The 23308-nt window shown below is 43.9% G+C and overlaps 1 protein-coding gene across 23 annotated transcripts in view; it reads right to left on the bottom strand.

Moving 5' to 3' along the window:
* LPP (LIM domain containing preferred translocation partner in lipoma) overlaps positions 1-23308 on the bottom strand; it is a 348425-nt gene that overhangs the window by 20055 nt on the left and 305062 nt on the right. For all 23 annotated transcript variants that reach the window (XM_074877369.1, XM_074877381.1, XM_074877366.1 and 20 more), the window contains one exon: positions 4-182. In XM_074877369.1, the coding sequence (XP_074733470.1) occupies positions 4-182 (179 nt within the window). The remainder of the gene's footprint in view (positions 1-3; positions 183-23308) is intronic.

Here is a 23308-nt window from a genome sequence, read left to right as displayed (position 1 = left end):
TACTTATGGAAATCCTCGATGCAGTGGATGTTCCCACCGGCATCCACAGTGAAGGGGATCCCATCCAGGCTGCGATGGCACATCACGCAGGTGAAGCAGTGGGGATGGTAGGCCTTCCCGGTGGCTCGGAGGATCCTTTCCATGATGGGCTTTGCGCAGACGCTGCATTGCTCCAGTGTGTTCTGCAAACAAAACATACACAACAGATGTGAGCACCATCCCGGCAGGACATTTACAAAGGTCAGCTGGATTGGAGGCTGCTGCTGGTCTACTTGGAAGCTTTAGGTACTTTCTTTTCATTTCTTCTAGAAAAGTGCAGTACAGTCAACAACGAGTATGATAACAGCACAGGGCCTGGGTCAAGCCTTTAGTATAGTGTGAGAACACAAACCAGAGCCTTCCATCAGCAGCTCTGATAAACGATCAGAGATGGCCCATCAGGTGGGTGTATCTCAGACACTGCAGCTTCTGTAGCCAAGAGCACGTGAAGGAGTTATGCAGCCTGCACTCCTGGGTTTTCGCCTCCAGACTGCCCAGTCTATATGACCTTTTGCAGCCGAGGTGATTAGAGACAACCTCCACAGCGTGCAGCGCAAAGCTGAAGCGCAAACTCCTGGGGCTACACAGAGACCCCCTAACTGCTCTGTCAATACAGCTCCCATAGGAAAATCTGCCTTGTAGGAAAATCTTGATCTTATTCTCCCACCACAGAGACTACTGTTGAGTCTGGGGAGAGAACAAAGCAGTGTCTGCAGTGAAAGCACTGCAAGGACAGGAGTTCAGGATGACTTAAACTGTTCATTTACCTCCGGCCCATGATGTTTGAGATAATGACTGTGAAGAGCCAGCTCTAAGGCCATGATCCTTGCTGCACAGGTTTTACATACTGGCCTGCTCCTGAAGTGCTGGAGCCAAAAAAAACTTTCAAGTAGGGTCCATTGAATGATTCATTTCAACCCTCACTCACCCTTGCAGTTAATTATAGAAACACCAAGATAATTTTGCTTCAGAGGGTTGTCTGTGAGCCACACCAGCTCTTCTGACACCAACTGTGCAACTTACCCTTTCAAACCAAGCACCTTAAAGGCATATTCCATGAATGGAGGGTGCAACCCACATAGATGCAAAACAATAAATCTGTGGCAATAATTTGGGTCATTCACTGGACTTTAGGAAAGCAAACTTCACCTACTATGCTTGCTTGATGCAAGTGGAGTTATCAAACAGTGTTATCAACCAGTGTTTGAATCTTGGATGAGGTAGAAAGTCTATGATTACAATACTGATTATGATTAAGATAGACAGAAATAAGGAGGGGTGAAAAAGGAAAGGAAAACATCTAATGGGACAGAAATATAAAAAGCTGCTGTAAGGCAGATCATGTTGACAAACACAGGAAGGCTAAAGTTCTTCTGCTTCCTCATGCAACAAAATTCCCAGGGAAAGTAGTGCTTTGACTGACCGCATTGTTATTGCTTCTTTGAGCCAGTATTCTCAGGGGCAAGATCCAGCCCTTACATGTGCAGCCAAAATGTATTGTCAGGAGATGAATCACCCAGGAGCTCAGAGAGGTTACTTCTACGCTCACATATTTGCTATCGGACATTATCTCTGGGCTGCAAATCACTGGTAAGATACAAACGTAGAAATACACAGGTTCATATCAGGAGATCAAAAGGATTGTTTTTGGAAAGGTTGATATGAAAAGTCCTGAATTTCAACCCATATGAGAACTGCCTCACACATTTGTAAAGAGAGCACAGCCAGACTAGCGTTGGTTTGAGACTGGATTTTGCTTTATGCCTTGTAATAATGGGCAGGAAAGAATTATTGCTGGCCTTTCTGTCTGGTTGCTGTCACCATCATCATCATTATAACAGTAGCTGGTATGCCAGAAAAAGCAAGGTCAATAATTTTCTCCTTGGAGAAATAACCTGGCAAATTTACCATTTTGCTTTGCATAAACAGATCACATCATCTCAGTCCGTATCCATGCTGTTCCCTACATTGCCAAGGACGGAATGCAGCATACCTCCAGATGCTGATGGAAGACTGTGCCACTCGTAAGGCATTTGCTATGACACCTGAATATGCGCAGGTATGGAGTGTTTGCCTCACCAAGTCACTGCTTGCTTCATTTCCAACAGTTGCCAAAAACAGAGGCCAAAGTATGAGAACAGGGCAAGCAAAACACAGCAATTCCTTAGGCTATGCTTCCAGCATCCAGCAATTTCTGGCTTAGGAACTTCCTGAGCCAGAGCTTGGCTTCTCCATACTTAGCCTCAAGTGGATGTTTCTCCCATGAACTTTCCTGATCACTTTTTGAATTCTGATAAACACTGAGCAGCCACAACATGGCCTCGAGTTTCAGGGCTTACCTACATGTTGGGGGATGATCTGCTAAGCAGTTCCCCTGGTCTGCTACTGCAGCCTATGTAAGAGCACCTCAACACTGAGCACAGCCTACCTGGTACCGTGAACAGAGCAGAAACCTACCTGCAGCTGCAATCCACCCTGCAAAGGGATTTAACACCAAACAGCATGTCCTGGATATGCTCTCACCACAGCTCTGATACAACTCCTACTCACATGTTTCAGATACATAGAGTTTAAGACTACAAGGGATCATTACAATCATCTTGTCTGACATCTCGTGTTAACACTGACTTTGGTAGGAGTTTTGCAGTGACCAGGACAGCAGGTAATCACGCTTCTGGATTATGCCTTCAGAAAACACACATCTTCTGCTCTCAAATCTCAGCTCAGTCACACCCTTTCACATTCTCACAGCTAAGACAGACAAGTGTTTTAAATTAACCAACTCCTGATTAAGCCTTCTATACAACCTGAAAATCAGACCTAAGAAATTTATTCTTTTCATCCTTCCAAGTCTGTACCAGTGAGGAAAAACAAAGTCATTAGTTTCAGACTCCAGCTCACTCCCTGTCTGGGAGTATATTTGCTTAAGCGTCTTTCCTTGCTAGAACCCTGGCTCAGACCCTTCTCTTCAAGGTGTTACCAGAAGATGCCAAAGGGAAAGCTTCCTTGAATCACACCCATTTGACATCAGGTTGCTGTAAGGCAGGATTTGGCCTGTGGAGCTAACAGGGTTTTCTTTGATTCTCTAATCAGGTTATCCCACATGCCTAAGTGCTGCCCCAGCGTCTAACAACCTGCACAAAGGTATCTCTGCACGTTACGGGAATAGCATCCCTGTAGGATTATAAGTTTGGCTTCTTGATTTTGCTCTCTTTCACAGTTTAGCTAACTTTTCTAGCACCACCTGGAGCTTTCAGACCTTCAGAAAGTCAAAAAAGATGAAGAAAAAACCTAACAGCCCTATTTTTCATCTTTTCTTCCAAGCTGCCACTGTCAGCCCTCTCTGTAATCAACAGGTAGAGCTGAGTGCATCTGATGAGCTACACAGAGGGCCAAAGCAAGGCACAGCGAAGAAAGATAAGAACCAGCTACGAAACATCAGACCTAGGGGCTGTGGTCAAATCCATGTCATAAGAATATGGACCATAAATACAGCAAGGGCTGAGGGGAAAGTTTACCATCCTTTTCCCAGATTTCTGGCTAAGAGGCAGGGAGTGCCCTTCTTTTTTAAGAGACATTTGTGTCTCCAAATCCAACTAACTTTTTGTGTTTGAAAAGGATGGGGAAGGAACCATCCATTTCTAAATGGAAGGTTGGCCAAATGTTAAAGGCTGAGTCTGGGTCCACTTGAGGGCAGAACTGCTTATCCGTGGCAAAGAAAAAGAATCTCACCTGGGGAGAATAACGCACCCTAACATACCAGTAAGAAAAATAACCCCAAGCAAAGATACACTAAAACACAAGCAAAGAACTGAAATGACCAGGACATCAAGCATCAGCTTGCGAGTAAAAACTAAGAGACTTAAACACGTACAGCACAATCATCAGCAAAGTGGGAACAAGCTGCTTGGGAACAAGTATCTGATAGCAAGTGGTAGTGGAAGGTGTTTGAGGGCCTCCCTGTAGCAATACTTGGCCGTTCAGAAACCACAGAAAGTCAAAGGGAGTTGCTCTGCAGATGTTAGGTTTAAACATGAGACAAAGAGAAAATCCAGACTGCTAGGAAAGACTTCTGGGGTGCAAGAGCCATTGAAGACTGGAAGTGGGAACTGTTTGAATCCCTGGAAACTTCATGTCCCAGATGGAAAGCTGGCAAACAGCTTCAAGGAGCAGAGCTGCAGTGACAGCCTGTGGGCTGCAGCTCATCCTGCTTTCCTAATGCTGTAGATTATAACCCCTCATAACCAAATTTTGGGTGACAGCAGTAACTCACAATATAGTGCAGCACAAGGACCCTCCCACAATGACCTAGCAATGAATGCAGAAGAAAAACCACACAGAGATTAGTCATTACTTCTTCTGTATTGGCAATTCATGCAGAGCTCTAATGAACATAAATAATTTCTCCTGCACTCTGAACAGCAGACCAAGAAGAGCTCACACACAGGGACATGACCATGGTATAGCTTATTTTGCTGGGAGAAGGGAGGGAAGTTGCTGGAATAAATTACATTGGCGACTCGTGCACAGGGACATGAACTCACTTTCTGTGAGCACTGCAGAAGAAACACATTTTTTGGACTGACTGCACAGAGGGGATGGTATTAGCTGCAGGAATCAAAAGTGACTGTTGTGCTAAAAACAGGCACATGGTCAACTACTGTAGTTGAACTGTAACTTAGTAAAGTGCGGTAAGTGAATTGCTTTAAATCTTGTGACTCTGTCCTTCATTTCCTCAGACTGCGAAGAGAGCAGAGCAGGAGACATTTTCCCCATTGTGGGATAATTTTTGAGGCTTGAAAATGTTTCCATACTTAAGTGAAGACAGAACACTTTAATCTCAAAAAGTCTGGTGAATTTATAAACCCCAAATTAGATCAGGTCAATTGAAACACTGCACTTCAAATAATTTCAAATGGTTTCATTTAGGTTTTGGGTCTGCAAATATATAGTTTGGATTATAAATTAAATATAAAGCAGACATCAGTAGAGGGGTTAAGTGTCAAGATGCAATTTCAACACTTTCAAAACCTTTTTTTTGGCATTATTTCTAGAAAAGTAAAATCCAAGACCCAATTTCCCCCCCTGCAAAATCCCCAGCCATCCCCAATTGCTATCTCCACAGATGGGTAAATCTTGACAAACACAACATTTAATTCACTAATGGCCAACATGAAATTCCTTCCTCCATATTTGAGGAGAGAATTTGGGCATGTGTGAGTTAATCTTTCTCACTTAGCTTGACCAGCTGGACACATTATTAGCAGGGGGTGACACTCCCCTTCCTGCTGCTCTCAGAGGGGTAGGTCCAGCGAGGAGAGCCCTGTGGAAGCATCTTGGCAGATCCTCTGATGTTCAGGCCACATTGCCATAGCTGCGTCAGTGTGCTGGGACAAGAGATGTGACCCCTGACAGCCCAAAATATTCTGGCAAAACCCCCTAATTCAGACAAGGTGGTAAGCAGTGAGGGTGCTCTTTATCTGGTATAGCTTGTTTTGCTGGGAGAGGGAAGGGAAGATACAGGAATAAATTACATTGGCAACCCTTCAACATCACCAGCATGATGCGAGTCTGAGGTGGGCATACAGCTACCAGCTGCATAGTGTAGACTCAGGCCGTGGCGGTTGCTGTACTCAGTGGCTTTCAAATAGTTCTTCCATTCGGCTCAGTTTTTAGTGGCTTTCCCAGCACAGTAGCAATACCATGGCTGGCATGCTTTCCCTCTGCTGGAATTTGCTTTTCTTGTCAGGAAAACTGAATTCAGCTTTGTATTTTTGGACTGAGAGCAGCTAGAGGTGAACCTGGCAGAAAGGTGAACCTGGCAGAAAGTCCTCTCAGCATACAGGGTGAAGGAGTCCCTTCCCCTTGCCCTGTAACTATTAGAGAAAGACTAGATATATTTTATGGTTTATGTTAGTAGCAAAGATGACAATGACATGCAATTGAGTCCACAAATGTACAATAATATAAAGGCCATGATGAAAATGGAACAGGGCTTGAGAAATCCTTCACAAATGATATGCAGATGTCAAAATATGCTCTACAGTGAGTGGAGGAAGGAGCTCCATTTGCTCCTTCTTAAGATAGCTGTCTTATCAAGTGAGGGCTAAAGGATGGCTTTGCCATTGTCTGGGCACACCAAAGGCTGGAGAGGAACCCTAGAGAAGGCTGCTGGATATGGCAAGAACAGAAATTGGCCAAGCTACCTGGAGAAAGAGATGTATTTTTAACGGTGAATGTAATAATGTTTGGGACAGCACAGGCAGGGACAGGGTGACTTCTCTGTTGCTCAGTGTCAGTTTAGATAAGACCCAAGTCCATCTCTAGTACCATCAAGTTGAGAGCGATGAAGGAACATCACGGTTAAACGATCTGCTCTGCATTAGGCTGTGTCCAACCACAATCACACTGACTCCTTCCAGCTAAAAATCCACAAGAAGCCTGATGTTGGAAATTACTTAACTACTTTCTGGCACTCAAAGCTACTCATCTTCTGTACATTCCTTGCTCTGACAACACAGAGATCTTTGTCACTTTAAAACAGCAGTGCTTATGAATGTAACAAATGAGGGATTCGTTCTCTAAACTGGTGGGCTGGAAGATAAAATACTGGGATTTTACTTCTATCTTTTCAACCAAGTAACCAGCAGAGGCAAAGCACTCCCATGCTCTGTGCCTCAGTCAGCCTGTAAATAAAATGGCTGTTGAAGTTGCATATTCCCATGAGAAACAGGATGCTGTTAGGTTTGATAAAAACTTGTGAAGTAGTTTGTGTGCCCAAATGGTTACTTGATAGAAACAAGGTATTTTTTAACAGCAAAACCTCCTTTTTTTTTAAATCTATAACAATTGCACACACCTCAAAAGTCAACCAGGTCTGACTTTGGGAGGCACAGTACTGGGGAACAGCATCTGAGCTGTTACTCATGGTACTCCAATATGGCTACAGCAATTTGCAAAAGTACTTTAATACTGGGGAAGTGCTTCTAACTTACAGCTGAATTTAAGAAAGCATGGAGAATATTGTTTCAACAACAGTAATTATACTCGCATGCAATACAGTAAGCCAAGCAATTGAAAGCATCCTTAGTAACTACTATGTAAAAGGACATTGTTATATCTCTTGGTAATCAGCTCCGGTTCCTCAGTAATTTTCATTCTAGTGAAGCTGCATTTCCAAACCTTCTCACATCTTGTCTACTGCCACCAGAAAAGAAGAGCTCCACATTCCCCACAAAACTGAAACAGTGCATTGTGCATGTTGGTGAGCACGGCTCATGCTTGCTGTTAGCACTGCTGACCACACCACGCCCCAGGTATGAACCCCGGTATAACCACGTGAAGTCGGTCATGCTACACCAGGACTGCATCTGGTCCGGAAAACATCCAAGCACTAAGCTGGGGCAGGCTTTTGGAGAGCTGGAGAGATGAGCATCTGTAAGGCACAGCAGCACCAGCAGAGCACAAGAGACGAGCCTGCCTTGGCAGGGAGGGATGATCTGATAAGACAGTTTCCATCTCTGATTTCTCCAATCCAAGGAGATCCTGAGCTCACAACCAGACCTTCAGTCCTCGTTCCAAACCGTTGCATAATACGACGCCTGGCGCAAGATGCTGATTTTCAAAGATTTCTAATTTGAAGGAAATCCCTCAAAATCCCTCCCAGAATGCCAGAGGTAAACAGTCTGTTCAAGGCTTCTGCAGCTCAGGCGAACTGGCACAGAGCTACCACTAAAATCCCTGGACCCTGTCACACAACGGCAGTCATGCCTCGGAAGATTAGTATATTGCTTCATACAACTGGGGTCACTACCTAGAGATAAATCATCTGCTGGCTTTGCTGATTGCAGAAAGATGGGTTCGAGGATTTGTTAGGACTCTTTTTTCCACTGGAAAGAACCTTGGATGCTTTAAAAACTATGATATTCTATTAGCTTTGCTCCTGAGAGACAGGGGAGAATACATCACTGGTTTTGATAGCCTGCGCTTTTACCTATTGTAACACCCACGTGTCAGGTGAGAGCACCTACAAATCATAATCGTAACTCAGGGCTCTGTGGTACAAAGTGCTCTGGGGGATAAAGCAAAGCTGTTCCCTGTGCCCAAGCACTTCCAGTCTTTGTGCTACAGATGTAGCACTGCTTGCCTTACATGCTCTTGCCATCAAATCCATCTCTTCCCTCAAAACATGATGTGCCTGACCTTGCATGCCACCCTGGGAGTTTTGCCTAAATAAAGACTGGAAGGATCTGTCCTGTTCCGATGACTTTCTGCACAGGCAGCAGAATTACATGCAGCTGAGAGATGTGGCAAACAGTGAGCAGATAGACTCTGCTCCTTGTTTAGATACAATTGTGGACAACACAGAGATTTCAAGCTTAATTAGCAACGCTGAGGAAGCTGTTAGAGAGGCATTTCAAACCGCTTGCAGTTTAAACTGATTAGAACTTTGTGAAAACAAAACAAAATTGTGTAGCAAATTGTTAGGCTAAAATTCAAGTGAAACTGAACCGCATCAAAGGAAATACAAAGAAGTGACTATCGGCAAGAAGTGGGCTTTTTTTTCTTTTCTTTTGGTAGATAATTTAATCTCATAGCCTTTAATAAACCTGATGCTCCGATCCAAGCTTGCCACTTTGGCAAAGAGCTTAACCAAAATAACACTGGAACTCATAGCTGGCAGACCAAAGAGACTATAAATTGGTCAAATCTGGGCAGAATACAAGAAAAAAAATTCCAAAATTCCATTCAGTCTTCCTGTTTTAGAATTTTGATGTAACTGACCATTGACATGGAAATGTTATCTTGACCTTTAACTGCTAAAGCTGACTTGCAGAGGAAAAAATGACTGACTCTGTGACATCTCGGTAGTTATTTATAGTTCCCCTCACCCTCCTCTTTCTTAGTATTTTTACATTAGAAATGAATTCTTGCCTGCCATGCTTTTCCTGAAGGACTGTCTGAGCAGTGCAATAATTTGTGACATAAAAACCATCAAGAAAATGGAACGTTGCTGATTAACACTGAAATTAAATTTTAGTTGGAAACTCTGTCAGTAAACTAGCATCCAGCAAAGCTGAGCTTTTTTTGGTTACAGATTGAATCCCACCAGCCCTTTAACTACAACCTGTTTAAAGCTGGCATTTTATGCTCCCTGTGCTCTCCAAGAGAGATTTCCTCGAGAAACCAAGGGAAAAGACCAGGCTACTACTTGAAAGTCTGGGTACTTCTAAAGTTTGTACACAAAAAAGGCTTTGCTCCCTGAGAATAAAAAACCCCTCATCTCTAAGCCACCAGGAAAGGCACACAACCCATTTTCCCCTGGTTATTTCAAGTCACAGATAAGGGCATCTCTAAGTTCTTTCTAACAGCTACCAAAGGTTAAATATTTCAGCAGAATATCAGTTTAACAGATCCCCCCCTTCCACCTAAATTGCTCAAGCAAAGAGAATGCAAAGCTGCTGAATCTGTCATACAAGTCACAAGAGAAAGTCGTGTTTTCTAGTGGCAAGGGCAGAGCACTGGAAACTAAGGGTGATTGGCTTCTGTCCTTGGGTTCACCAGTGCCTCTTAGAGTTTCCACCTCTGTGCTTCACATTATCTGTGGAATGGGTTTAGTGAACTATTGGGAGGCCTGTGATACTCTGACAGAAGTCATGTCTCTATTATGAACACCAAAGTCGGCACTTAGAGCTACCAAGAAATAAACAACTCCCCAAACCACACCAAATCAAAAAACAAGCAGGAAGGTAATGGGATTTTGCACAGAATTTCACAGAGCTTTCACTGAAACACCTTTTGAGTGCAAGATAATATTTTTTCAGTGTATACGTGCAAGTTGTGAAATACGGGTCATGGCAACGGTTCAGCATAAAAATAGCTGCTTTTTATAGATAATGTAATCCAGTATAAAGCTTGGAAAAAAACCCTGAAAACTCTCACAGCACTTGAATGCTGCTGCTACCCAAACTGACAGTGAGAATATGATTCTCCCAAATCCCTGATGGGTTCTTAAAGAGTTGCCAAATGAATTTAAACCCCTGATGTGAGGAGAACATGTTGGAGCCCTTAGGGCAATGGGAGACTTATCTGTGCCTGGAATACAAGGGCTGAAAACTTTGTGGGTGCTCTGAGGTCCTTCCAAAGGGAGGGGAAAAGGTGATTTCTTATTTCCTGAAGAAAGCCTCCTGAGTGAAATGCATATTTTAGAGACTTTGAAAGAACACTGGGCAGGGACCATAGGCAACCAGTACTGGCCACCGTCAAGGACAACAGGAAGCTGAATTTAGTGAGTCAATGTAAGGCAAGAACTGTGTTTTTATACTCTTTCCCCTCTACACCAAGACAGGATTTTTTTTTTTTTTGGGTCAGGATTTCTTCAGAGGCTTGAACTGAGTTATCCCCTGGAGCGACACCCATTCTTCTGTCTCGAGTCAGACTCTAATTGGAAATAAATGCAGGCTGCTGAGTAAGTCCAGGGCCAAATATATCACCTAGCAGGTATTGGAATTATTTTTAGATGCAATGACATCCCTATTCTTTTCATTCAGATGACCTGGATGTTTGCTTCAGTTCCTTGTCTGGAGAAGCAGGTTTGAGCCACCTACTGAGATAAGAGTGACAAAGAAGGAAGGGATACAAAAAATGAAAATGGAAACAGCTATGTAAGAAAAATCCAGACAAGGCATGGCACAGATAAGAGAACTTCCCGAAGAAGTCAAGTGAGATGTGAGAAAAGTGAAAATCCATCTGCTTTCTAGCTGGAGACTGATGTTCCACCCTGAGAACCCATCCATCTCCTTCCTTCCTCCACTATGAGATGATCTCACCCACAGAAAGAGAAGATTTACATCAGCCCTTCTGCACCTCCAGCCCACCTCCAAGGCTGCTTCTGCTAGAACTCAGCTCGATGTATAGTTGGGAGAAAAAAGATGATACATTATTTCTTCTAAACTTACAAACTGATACCTGCACTATAGAACAGATCCTTCCTGGAATGATGTGTGAAAAGTAAACCAGAAGCTTTGGGGCACTCTTCTGTTCAAGATACTGTGGTGGGACTGTTGGGCAGAAGATTCCTTGCAACACAATTGCCTACCTAGTTGATCTAACCTCTTGGCACTGTTCTTTTGCTCTCAAACTACAAAAAATAAGGCTCCTTATGAAAAAAAGAAGTTTTCTTATTTTGGACAGACAACATGGAGACTTGGATACAGAGATTTTGGATGGCAAAACCACTGGAATGCAAATAAAAATGTCTTGGGCTCAGAGTTGCCATCAAGAGCAGATGGGCATGTCTGAATAGGTGGTAATTCTCTGGTGTCAGCAGGGTTAGTCAAGGATGTTCAGAGCAGGAAACCTGCACTCTAAAATAATTTCTTTCCCTTTCATCACCACAAGAAACTTTGGATTAGTTTGGAATATGAAGGACACTGGTCTGAGCTGTCGGGAAGGTTTATGTCAGAGCAGAGCAGACTGAAAATCAAGCTGACAGTTGGCATTTCTTTACCAGGTCTTTTACATCACTTCAGGAGGCTGCCCTGGATGTTATTTAAAGTTGAAAAGCACAGCCACTGAACACTGTGCTAGTCAACTAACTGTCAGTCCCTAATATATACTAACCAGATTACTCCTGAATTTGTGAAAGCAACACCAAAGGCTTTCAGCCAAATATTACATTTAAAAAAAGAAACAACAGTTGAGAAAAAACAGCAAAACCCAAACATAAATGGAGCTTTTGAAAAGCAGAAGAGATTCACTTGGGCACACACAGCAGTAACACAAACACCACAGTCTTGTGACAGCGCTCGAGAATCAACAAGCAAAGCAGAGCAGCAACGGAAGGAGAAACCAACTTGTCCAACCTCACTGTTTTCCTAATGACACAGTTACATAAGAAATGTGCATTTATGTAAACACACTGAATGTATAATAGATATTATATAACGTGTCTGTTCTCCAGTCAATAGCGTCCTCTCGGTGTATGGACTCTCGGGCTGAAATCATGGTAGTTATGGAATATAGAGGAAAAAATAACATTATTCCAGGATCATTCTGTTCTGTAACTGTTCTATTCTGTTATGGGGATTTTCTTTCCATAACAGTGGAAAAGACCGTGCTCTGGTGCTTCACACAGTATTTTAAAAGCTCTGAGATCACCTGCACCAATGGTTGTTTCTCATTAATGTAACTGCTGAATTGCTCATCTCCATCCTAACACAAGTTACTTCCAACTTTCCTTTCTGAAGACCAGAAATTGTCATTTCCCCAGCAAGAACATCTGAACACCCGAAGTAAGCTGACCCTTGCCTTTTGCCAAGCAGCTCACGCAAAGTAAAACTGGTACGGCCCACATCTTTCCATAGCTGATGATTTAACGGGCCTACTAGGAACAACAGAAGGAAGGGCCATTCTTAATCAGGCTAAAACTATGGACCAGATCCAGGTGCCAAGGAGTAAGACAGTCTGGTAATAACATGTGGCTCATGTACCTGATTGATCCAGCCAATGCAGACAATGTGGACAAGTGCTGGTGGTCTCCTAATGAAAGGAACATGTTTTGTTGCTGGCACCATACTATCCTACTGTGCAAAGTGGTCCCTCCCTGCATGCACTGCCACACCAGCTTCCAAAGAGATGAGGGAGGAGGATGGAGGGACAGGGAGTGGCAGTGAAGGGTGGGGAGCAAGGAAGCAATCTAGGCCTTTCTGAGTCATCCTTGTTTTCCGGGTTTGCTGCTGGGGCAGCATAGCCCAACTCTGCCCTACCTGTAAGTTTTCCTATGGAAAAGTTAATGTTGGCTCCTTCACATGCAGCGTGAATCCAGCGAGCATCCTCCTGCCAGTTCTGCAAGGGCAGCTAAGGAGTCTTGCTGGAAATCTGGCCCCAGAGAGAAACAGCAGTGGAAAGCAGCCATTTCAGAAGCACATTATTAAGCCATCAGACCAGTAGCTACAGGATCCCCATGGAAAAGTTGATCCAGGCACTTTGTATAATTACTTGAGCCCTTACAGAGTCATTTATTCCCCTTTGTGGTTGGCAGGGAAAGTCAATATCTTCTGGAGCTGTCATAGGGCTTTTTAAGAAGCCAGGTTTGTAGGTGAAGACATTCCTCTTTGCAAAATCTTCACTTGAGAACACTGTTCAGCAGGAATCCAGAGCTAATGCACCAAGTTCAAATGAGCATGGCACACAGGCAAGTTTAAGCTTTCCACTTGCTTCACCTACATATGTTTTAGCACTCAAATTTTTAGATGAAGAGGCATAATTGTGCATATTGCCTACAGTATTGCTGGACTCCACCTGTGGGAAGGAACTGGAGCTTAAATTTTATTAAAGTTGCACATGTTTCCAGGAGGTTGCTAATTATCTTGTGTGTTTTATACAGTATTTCTGGCTCCAGGGCCTTTCTGTACTTTTCTGAAAGAAACCCAACACAAAAATATTTGAGCTGAGATCTGGAATGCGTGACTGAAAACCAGGCACTCATTCCAGGGTTCATCTGACCCCACATATCCTTGTTCTTACCAGGCTTTGGAAAGCACTTCGAGATCTGCTGGTGAGAAAATACTGCCTGGATACCAAAGACCTGTCTTTCCAATTTAATTCTCCTGCTTCCATGCACTTTAGACTCCACTGTTTGCCTGACATTCCTAAAACTACAGCTGGGTGTAGAGCTAATCTTTTCAGGTCCTGATGTGTGAATTACTTCGCTTTGGGTACAACCCTTCTTCTACCTACCAATCACTCAGTGTCACACACTGCAAAGTGTCCTCAGGGATGGAGTGTTCTGTATTTTAGGGTGACTAACTCAAACCACCTTTTCTTAAAGACACTCCATTTCTACAGGTTGAGTTGGGGTATGTTCAGCATCTTGGAAAAACAAAACCAAACAAAGCAGCCCATAGTCTTTCGTGGAGAAGACAAATCACAGGATGGTTACAAAGGAGGCCAATTTTTGCAAACACCAGCTTTTACCTCTTCTGACCTAGATGGCTGGCCACCCCAAGCACCAACACTAAGGGCTCTTCTTGTGCTCCTTGAACAAAGGCATACAAATCCCCAGTGGCCATAAATCATCATCCTTCAGTATTATCAGCTGGAGTTACTGACATCTGGACCTGCCATGGCAGTGGTCTAACAGGAGGAACATGTTAGCTAGAGCCACATACAGGACACAGTGATCTTGCCAGCATACTATGTGCATGCTTCCCATCTTCCCACCATGCCAGAGCTCTCTGCTCATTTTTGGGAATGTGACAAAAAGAAAACAAAACAAGGCACCACTCCTCCTACCCCAAATCCAGAGTTTGTGAGGTCCTTGGCACCATCACAGCATTGTTTCTGTGCAGAATCCCTAGCAACTGATCCACTTATGATTTTTAGTGCTTTACAGGTTTGACTAAATCAAGACTTCCATGACCATGTCCAGACATAGTCTGAAGACATCAAGAAATGCAGACTTATCGCTTACTAGTCTTTTGGTTCTAGTAGTAACCAGTCATACTGTTAAACTGTTTGTCTCATTTCTACTGCGAATGTTTGGCTACTGCTTCCACCATTGTCCTGCCTTTCACCACTGTAAAACTTTCTTTATTAGCCAGTACACTGCCTTATACATCACATCACCTTTGAGAAGCTAAACTGTCTGAATTCACTTTAAAGTATTTTTTCTCCCACCTTTGGCTCTTTTCTTCACCTTCTTCAGTCTTTCAGTGTCGCTGTAAGGAATGGACAGCAGACAAGATAGGGGATTCCACACTCACCAACACTGAACTTGATATAAAACCACTCTTCAGCTTAGTCTTCCCCAGTCTTTACAAGCAGGCCTTTTGCAAGGGCTGGTATCAGCCCTTTTTGCCACAACACCGGAAGGCTTCCTTAGCCAGCTGTAGAGAAAGCTCTGCTCTTTCCTAAGGAAGGCACTTTGCAGGATGAGCCTCCAGTGGTAGATAGAGCTGGTATGCCAGAAGATGATGGTTTTGTTCCTGGATGGATGGATGGACAGATAGAATAAATATAGATAGATAGATGGCCTCACAGTGGGGTGTATTAAACCAATTTTGCTCAGATGAATCCAGGATGTTCATCAGTCCTTGCCCCTCCATTCCACTGCTCTGACATTTTACTAATCCACTAATTCTATCAGCAGTTATTTTTTTCTTTGTTGCTAATAACAGATTACAGATAAGCATCAAGTAGATTTCTAGTATGGTACTGCAGAGCTGCTATTTCAGTCATGCTCTTTCACATGGTTTCTCTTGTCGGGACAGTTGCACTGGTCCCAAAGACGTGGTTGGGGGACAGATGGTTTATCCCAGACTGCCTGGTTACCATCACAGGGTGTCTTAAGCAGAAGCCATTAACGAACTGTGTGATTTAATGGCATTTCAGGGTTTGTATAATGTGTGGTAGTTACTCCACACGTCTGTACAAAATAAAAACTACAGTGTACAAAAGGTTTTCCAGAAAGACTTAAGAATTGCTTCAACAGGAAGAAAAAGTATTTTACCTTACTACAGGTGAAAAATATAAACTGCTAATTACTTGACAAGACCCTGGAAAGCAACAAACTGACTCTGGTTATTATTGTGTAGGTGATAGATGCATTTAGGCATGTCCAAGTGACAACATTTTCAAAGCTACTGGTCAAGCTTACTTCTGCAACAAGGAAAGGGCTCAAAATCACTAGGCAGAGATGATCCTAGGGCTGGAAGCATGGAGAGAGCTTGGACACTGACTATCCCCCAAAAGACAAAACTGCAGTATAAAAGAAAGTGCATTCCCAATGCCAGACCTTTCACAAATGAAACCAGGAGAAAGAGATGAGAAAGATCCCTGGGGAAGAAACTGGGAAGCATCTGCAATGGCTGATACAGAGCGAGGTGAATCTCTGAAACCAATCTAAGTATAAGGTAGTTTTATGCATCTGTAGCCCCATTTCTGTAAGCTGCAACTTTATAAACCTTTTTAAATATTCAGTGTCTTTCGAATATTACACTTATTTGCTGTAACCTTAACTCAGTTTGAATTAATGGTGATGATATTACATTAAGGTACTTCAAGTGAAGTACCAGGAGCCTCTAGTGATGCCCTCTGTCAATAACACACTGCTGCAGAGAAGAGAACATGTTTTCCTCAAGCTGCTCTGGCTAGCCTAGGAGATGGTAAGGTGTAGAAGAGAAATCCAGCTAGAAGAAGCTCCCAGCACCTCAGGACCATGGCCATCCAGTCAGCTAAGCCCCCTGAAGTCACTCCATGCAAGTCTCAATGAACAAATGATTAACATTGACCCATTTCTCAGGGAGGTAAAACCGAGGCACAGTGAAGCAACTCAAGCTGAGCAAAAAAACAGACATAAGGCAGCAGAAGAATTCAGAGTAGGAGTAAGGGCTGTCAGATATGAACCCAGAAATGTGTTCAAATAGCTTAGCCCCAACTACTTTAAGTTAACCAGATTTCTCATTTCCTTCCTCCTGCTTTAGGGCACTCTCAGCAGCTTTGGCATGCTTGAGGCCAGCACACAGACCTGCTGGATTATGGCTCTAGGACTGGCAGGCACCTGAATGGACATAATGATGCTCTGGGCAGGAGGAGGAAAAAGCCATTTCCCAGCTGGCTCCCAGAGTCCAGACATTACAGTGTACAAGAGGTAACTCAAGCAGAAGGAAAACATCTTGGGGGGAATGTGGGCAGAAAACCTCAGGGTTGAATGCAGCTCTAGCAGCCTGGCCATGCCACCCCAAATAGATGGTGTCATAGAGGGGCACAGGATAGCTCACCTGCCCATACATACCCTATATGGGGTAAAAGCAGCACCACAGGGCCACTTTCCCATGCTGGGACCTCCTCCCCGTGAAGCACCCCAGGAGTTCCTTTTTTTGACAGACTTGTGAAGGGCTGGTTACATTTTCCTCTCCCCTTCCTATAGGTGCTGCCATTTGGCACATACAGCTGACATATCAGCTACACGTACATCTGAGCTTTGTAAATCCCATGTAGGAACATGCTAGCTCAGACATGCAAGATTAAGTCAATGCATAATACAAAAAGGGTGACATAAGTAGACCCCTATTTTTACATCTTTGGAAAGGATTTCAGAGGGTAGGATAGTCTCTACCCTCTGTTTTCATATGCCAGGATATTTTCCAAGATGGCTCATGCTTCAGATCCCATTCACTTCTTAAAAAGATATTTTTCACCAAAACCTGCTGGAAAAAAAATCTATCGATGGGAAGGGGAAGCTGCACCTTGCAGATATGTACAGCCAAAGATCTTTTATGTAAGACTCCCCCTGACCGTGTGGAGAGCTGTTAAGATGTCAGATCATGGTTTGTTGCTCTCAGGGAGGCTGCTGCAGCACTCAGTCAGAACAAGTTTACGTCTTGGAGGAATTAATTTGTCTGAATAATGTCATCCTGGTTAAACAAAATCTTAGGGAAAATATTGCAGTGTTCTGGTGCACCTCCCTGAACTGATGCCTATATATGGGGATTAGCCAGTGTGAAAGGGATCCTGCTGAGTCAAACTGAATTATAGCAGTATTATTTTATAGAGACAGAAGAAAAGAGGAAGGAGGAGCTAGGGAAACCTTGCAAAAGTATCAGCTGTTTGACATGTTAAAGCAAACAGCATGGATGTGAAAATGCTGCCTGCTTACATGAGTGCATCAGAGCCAGGTCAGCTGACAGCAACAACCAAAAATAAGTTTCTATCCCTTTTAGCCCTGCAGGCAACCCAGCTTCCAGAAAGCAAGGTGGACTCCAGTCCTGTCCTAGGCATCAGGAGATGTGCTGGCTGTGTTCCCACCAGGCCCCAGCGTTGCGGCGGCACTCTGGTGGTGGAGATGTTCCTCACGTGGGGAGGATGTCCCAGAAAGCCTTGCTAGGCCTGCCCAATTGCCTAAACAGCACGTAAGGGAGCAAACAAGCTTGCAGACTCAGCTCTCGGGAGTCCTTGGGGAGCTGGTACAGATGGCAGGAAGGGAAAATATACAGGCTTTCAATAAAGTCCCTGAGGTGCCTCCATTTTTCATCACCAGGCACTCACACAACCATTTATGCGCTGATTGTTCAATGCTGGCTGGAAACTCAGGGCTGGTGGCAAGTCACAAATGCGACATGCCCTTGTACATCTTGTTTGCAGAGCTGGGTCTGCAGCGTGTTCTTAGAGCGTGCCTGGAGAGCTGGTGTCCTCTCTCTCCAGCAAACAGCCTGACCTTACAGTGATAGCATCAATTCCTCCACCTGTCTCTCTCTGGCCCAGCAAATATTTACCTGTGCAAAGCAGAAATGCTTGCCCAGGAGAAAGCAAGAGATGCCTACACCAACCATCTGCACCCTGCAGTGCAGGGGGGGAAGACTGGGGGCTGCCTTTCAACTCTGACTTCAAAATCAGCCTTAAATATGCTACGTCTCAGGTCAGTGCTCTGAACAGTGGGACTGTGCAACGGGCCTGAGGGTGGGTGAAGAAGATTATGTCATCAAAGGACAGACCCTGGTTAAGCACAAAAGAGCAGCAAAACTCAGGCAGGGGAGGAGGTGGTACTCTTCAGACCAGAAAGAGATGCTACAGTAAAAGGCAAGGCTTGTGCCTCTCTTTGTAGTGCTTCTATTCAGCAATGCTGGCCTTGGTGGATCAAAATCCCCATGCCTGCTCCTCCTGGGAAGTGTCAGAGCCTAACTGAGTGTGGTAGATTGTGCTAAAAGTTGTGCTTTGCAACACTGAGCTGAAGGCCGCTGTGGTAGCAGTGGAAAAACACTCCTCCATCCTCCACTGCCCAATGCCAGAATATCAAATGCAATGCTACACTAGCCAGAGCTTACAAACGCATGGTTCAAAGGGAAAAATTCAAATGGATTTAAGTCATGGGAGTATGAAAAAAAAAGATTCTCAAAAAACAAATAGAACATATCAGTCATGTTGTAACTTAGAAAGCCAAAATTTCCTCCCAAAGCCAGCAGTGAAACAGTTTCCAAGATTCCAGGGCGCATCTCTGTCTGGAGCTAATATAGACATTTTTTTAATCCAAGTTTCAAGCCCAGTAAAATCCATTTCTGACAATAAAAACCCCTCCTGGCCAGCCAGCCAAAGAAATCATGCCAAGCTTCCTCAACCCCGTTTTCCCCACAGGTAGCATTGTAGCCCACACAGCTGCACCCCTCCAGCATTGCCATGCCCCTCCAGCATTGCCATGCTCGCATGGAGCAAGACCCTCTTCCACCCCCTTTTTGCAGTCAGCAGTATTATCCCTGTGCTTTTCCAAGTGGGGAGCTGGAGCAGGTTGGGAGCCCGTGGTGGGAGGACAGGTGCAGTCCTGGCCCTTATCTTCCCAATGAGCACTTCCATCCCTTCCCTGACCCCCTCTGGCCCTGCACATCCCAGAGTATTTTCTGCATGCTGGCCTCAGCTGGAGCTGCAACAAGACCTCCCTCTGAGCAGCCTCTCTGATCATGTTTCCCCTACATCTCAAAGAAAGGGCAGTTTTGGGGTGGCTTTGCCCTCTAGTTGAGGAGGTTTCAGAGCCTGGGTCTCTGGGGGCCTGTTTCCTAATCACATACATCTCATAAAACAATCTGGGTGTACTGTACCTCACTTTCTTTTCCTGGCTGCATCAGAAAATGGTCAGAACTGCCTTTTCTGGTGGAGCCAGCCCCAAACGAGAGTGAATTAGAGCATAACTAAAGAACCAGGCCACTTGGGAGCTACAGGTGGAGGAAAACCTACTTTCTAGGTACTCAGACGCGGCTTGCCTTAAATACACCGAGCAAAGGTGACACCAACACTGGGGTGATTGCAAGAGAGTTGTAGGTAGGGCTGGTTAAAATATTCTTCCCTGAGAGGTACCAACGAGTCTCCACTATCACTCCCAAGAGACACGCATGTCAGACCAAGCATGTGGCTTGTAGCTAGATGAAGTTATCTGGGATGAATTCCACCACAAGCATCAGACCCATTTAACAGAAATACAGTTGTCTCCAAATCAGACAAAAAATGTGCTCCCTTAAAGAAATAGCAGTAAAAACCAAAACACCCCCCACTCCAAACTCCCTGTGTGTGTAAACATCAACAAAAACTAAGTAGTTTAATATATTTTGCAAAAGTAAAACCAGAATAAATGCTTTGCCTCCAACACACAAGGAACATATTATTACCACATTGTCTTCAGTGATTATTCAAGCAATGCATTTAAACGTTCAGGGAGAAGAATGTTTGCTAAAATATTGTTATGTAACATGGGGAAAATGACTAATTCTGCCCTTGATCTTTTCGTATTTTGCTCCAAGTAGGAGTCACTAGATCTTACTCTCTGGTTGAAGCAGCAGCCTGGCTGAATTCTGACCTGATTCCCCCAGCGGCTTTTATGGTGGGCTAATCCTCTCCCCCTGCAGCTGAGTTATTCCAGATTTACTGAGCATAACTGTCTTCTGAATCAGTCCTTCAGGGCTGCACATTTCCAAAGACAGGTGGAATAAACAGCACACATTTCTCCATGCTCGCTGCTGATGGAGGTCAGAGATCATTTACTTATAGTTCCTCACGACTTGCGCGGAGTCTGGAGCATTACACATATGCCAAGCAGGGCCAACTCTGTCCAGCAGTTGTAAGCATACTTTAGCAACTGCTGATTCACGGAGCGGGTTTGCTACATGAATTCCTCTCCTCTCCTGATAGCAGATGCAGAAGTTATTGAAGATCTGTCCTGTGGGTATCCTTATTTCCAGTTCATTTGCATCAAGATTATACATAAACGACAAATAGACCTGTCTGCTCTTACAGACACCTACTAGAAGTTGTCATTTCCCCTAACCTAGTGGGGGAAGAAGAAAAAAAAAAAAAAAAAAAGAAGAAATTTGGGGTTTATAAACTTTCAATAACCTTTTTTAAGCTGTGAGCCAATCCAACCTGTACTGTAGTGAAACCTGTCCAGCATACACAGAATGAAGGTGACACTGACCCTGGGGGGTATTCTCAGAAGAGCTGTAGGTAGGGCTGATAAAAAAATATTTTGTTTAAAGCTTCAGAAATGCTCCAACTTCCCCTCCTAAATGAAAATTTCCATGGGAAATGTCTGATCCTGACACACTTTTGAGAAGCAGCTTTTCATCAGCGGGGAGAAAAAAAATGAAAAATCCATTCTTGGGGTTTCCTTGCAAAGCTTTTAGGTTCCATCCTTCAAAATATGTGATTAAGATTTTCATTTTGGGGGATAACTGGGGTGAAAACAGAAATCCCCAACCATCTTCAGCTGAAATCCATTTCTTGTGCAACTTTGAGTACACGTCCATAAGTTACTAGAAAGGCAGTGATGGGTTTTAGCTCTCATAGGGCTGTGTCACCCCATCAGTTGATGCATCAGAGCTCAAGTATCTGCAGTTCTCATCAGGCTGAGATTGTGTTTTTATCCTTCCTATAACCTCCAAGTAGGAGCATAATGCTATGCATGATGTGATGGGCTGGACAAGTCTAGGTCTTGCTTAGCTTGGAGTTAAGAGGGAGGAGAGTTAGTGAAAGCAAGTGTTTGGGATTTATCCAGATATTTTCACAGCCAGAATCCAGCTCCTTGGAGACAACCCTATAACATTCTCCCTCTTTTCCTAAAGGCTTCCTCAAATTGAGGTTCAAAGGCCCTCATGAAGCTCTGTCACTGTATTAACCTGTACCAGTGAGATTTACCCAATATGCCACAGGGGTCCTAATTGTCACCCACTGAACACCTGTTACAGCACTGCTGTTATTTTTAATTAACAACAGCCAAAGTAAAATTACCAGCTCAGTCCTTAGTGGGTCTGACTTGAATCCATGCCCCTTCAGTAACAGCAAAGTCTGCTGTAAGCAGAGGAAAATGCATCAACTTGCTAAGGGATAGCAAGGCAGAAAGCCCCTAACCATAGCAGAAAGTTTCAGAAGGCAAACAAGGCTCCTTCTCCAGCTAGAGTATTGGGGCTTATTTTGCAATTAGGAAAGAAAAGATAAAGGGACAAGTGAATTTCCTGCTGTGATGAGGCATTTGCAATAGAGTCCCTATAACTACATCTTGTTCCTAGTGGTGCCAGTCTACACAGTGCTGGGTTATTATGTAGTGTCTTGGACGGCTTGGAGGTAATAAGCATTCACCGAAAATGGACTGCTATTAGCCACCGGCAAAAGCTGATTATAATAGTGCCAGCACTGGAATATGTTTTCCACCCATTTACAAGAAGAGTAAAATAACAGGAGGAAAAAAAATCACATTTGCCAGTGTTTGGAGCGTAGTGTGCTCTACATACAATTATCGAGAGAATGACAGGAAATTGACCCATTTACTCAGAAAAGTTCCTATCGTGTTCTGCACTATTTCATTTCATGCCCATTTGAGAACAAGTCATTTCTCTTCAGGGCAGAAGATAAATTGTCAGCTCGTACACACATCTCTTTTCATTGCCAGGCACAAAAATATCACAAAGAAACATTTCCCTGCCCTCTGCTTAATTTTCTTCTTCTTCATCTTCTCTAATAAATGGTGCTAACTATAAAAGTCAACGGACTGTAAATAAACTCAATTCTATTCCTACCTTGCCTTATGATTGATTTTTGGACATAATGTATTCCACCCACAAGGTCTCTTGTCTGATTCAACCGCTCTTCTCAGTACCAGAGAAAAATCAGATAACAACCTCGGTGGAATAGCTTTATGTAAAAACAGAAACATTTGGCAACTACAGTTTTCTTAATGGCACATTGTAATACATGTTGCACTGCATTACAGCCCAGCGGACAGGCTTTGTGTTAGTATTGAGAGCGTGTGTCCTGTGGTGGGAGTCTTCTGTGCAGGGCCTTCACTGTGCATTTAGGCAGAGGTGCTGCCAGCATTGCCACTAGAGAAAGAGCAGCATGAACTGGTGCTTAGGTTATGGCAGGTATGCATAGTACAGGGTGTGGGGAAGCCTAGCCACCTTCCCAGCTCTGCCCTTGGACTTAACCCGTCATTTGACTCAACCACTTCTCCTCTCACTTTGAATGTGCTTGACAGAGAGAACAAGAGCAGCAATTGGATCACCATAATAAGACAGAAAATTCACACAAAAAGAAGGAGCCAGAGACCTGAAGACAGCAAGGTCCAGGGGGAGAGGCAGCACATGTGGGTAAGAAGAAAAAAAGACGTCACGGAAATATCTCTACATCTGCATCCTGAGCTCAGGTTTCTAGAGAACTGAGCTTGCTGTCCCTGCTGCTTTCAAGCGACAATGTTCAGCCCTGGTTGATATCAAGGACATCAATGAACACAGAA

The sequence above is a fragment of the Strix uralensis genome, chromosome 9 (assembly GCF_047716275.1).
Source record: "Strix uralensis isolate ZFMK-TIS-50842 chromosome 9, bStrUra1, whole genome shotgun sequence".
NCBI lineage: Eukaryota > Metazoa > Chordata > Aves > Strigiformes > Strigidae > Strix > Strix uralensis.
Note: the sequence above shows the minus strand (reverse complement) of the source record. Positions and strands in the feature narration are given on the sequence as shown.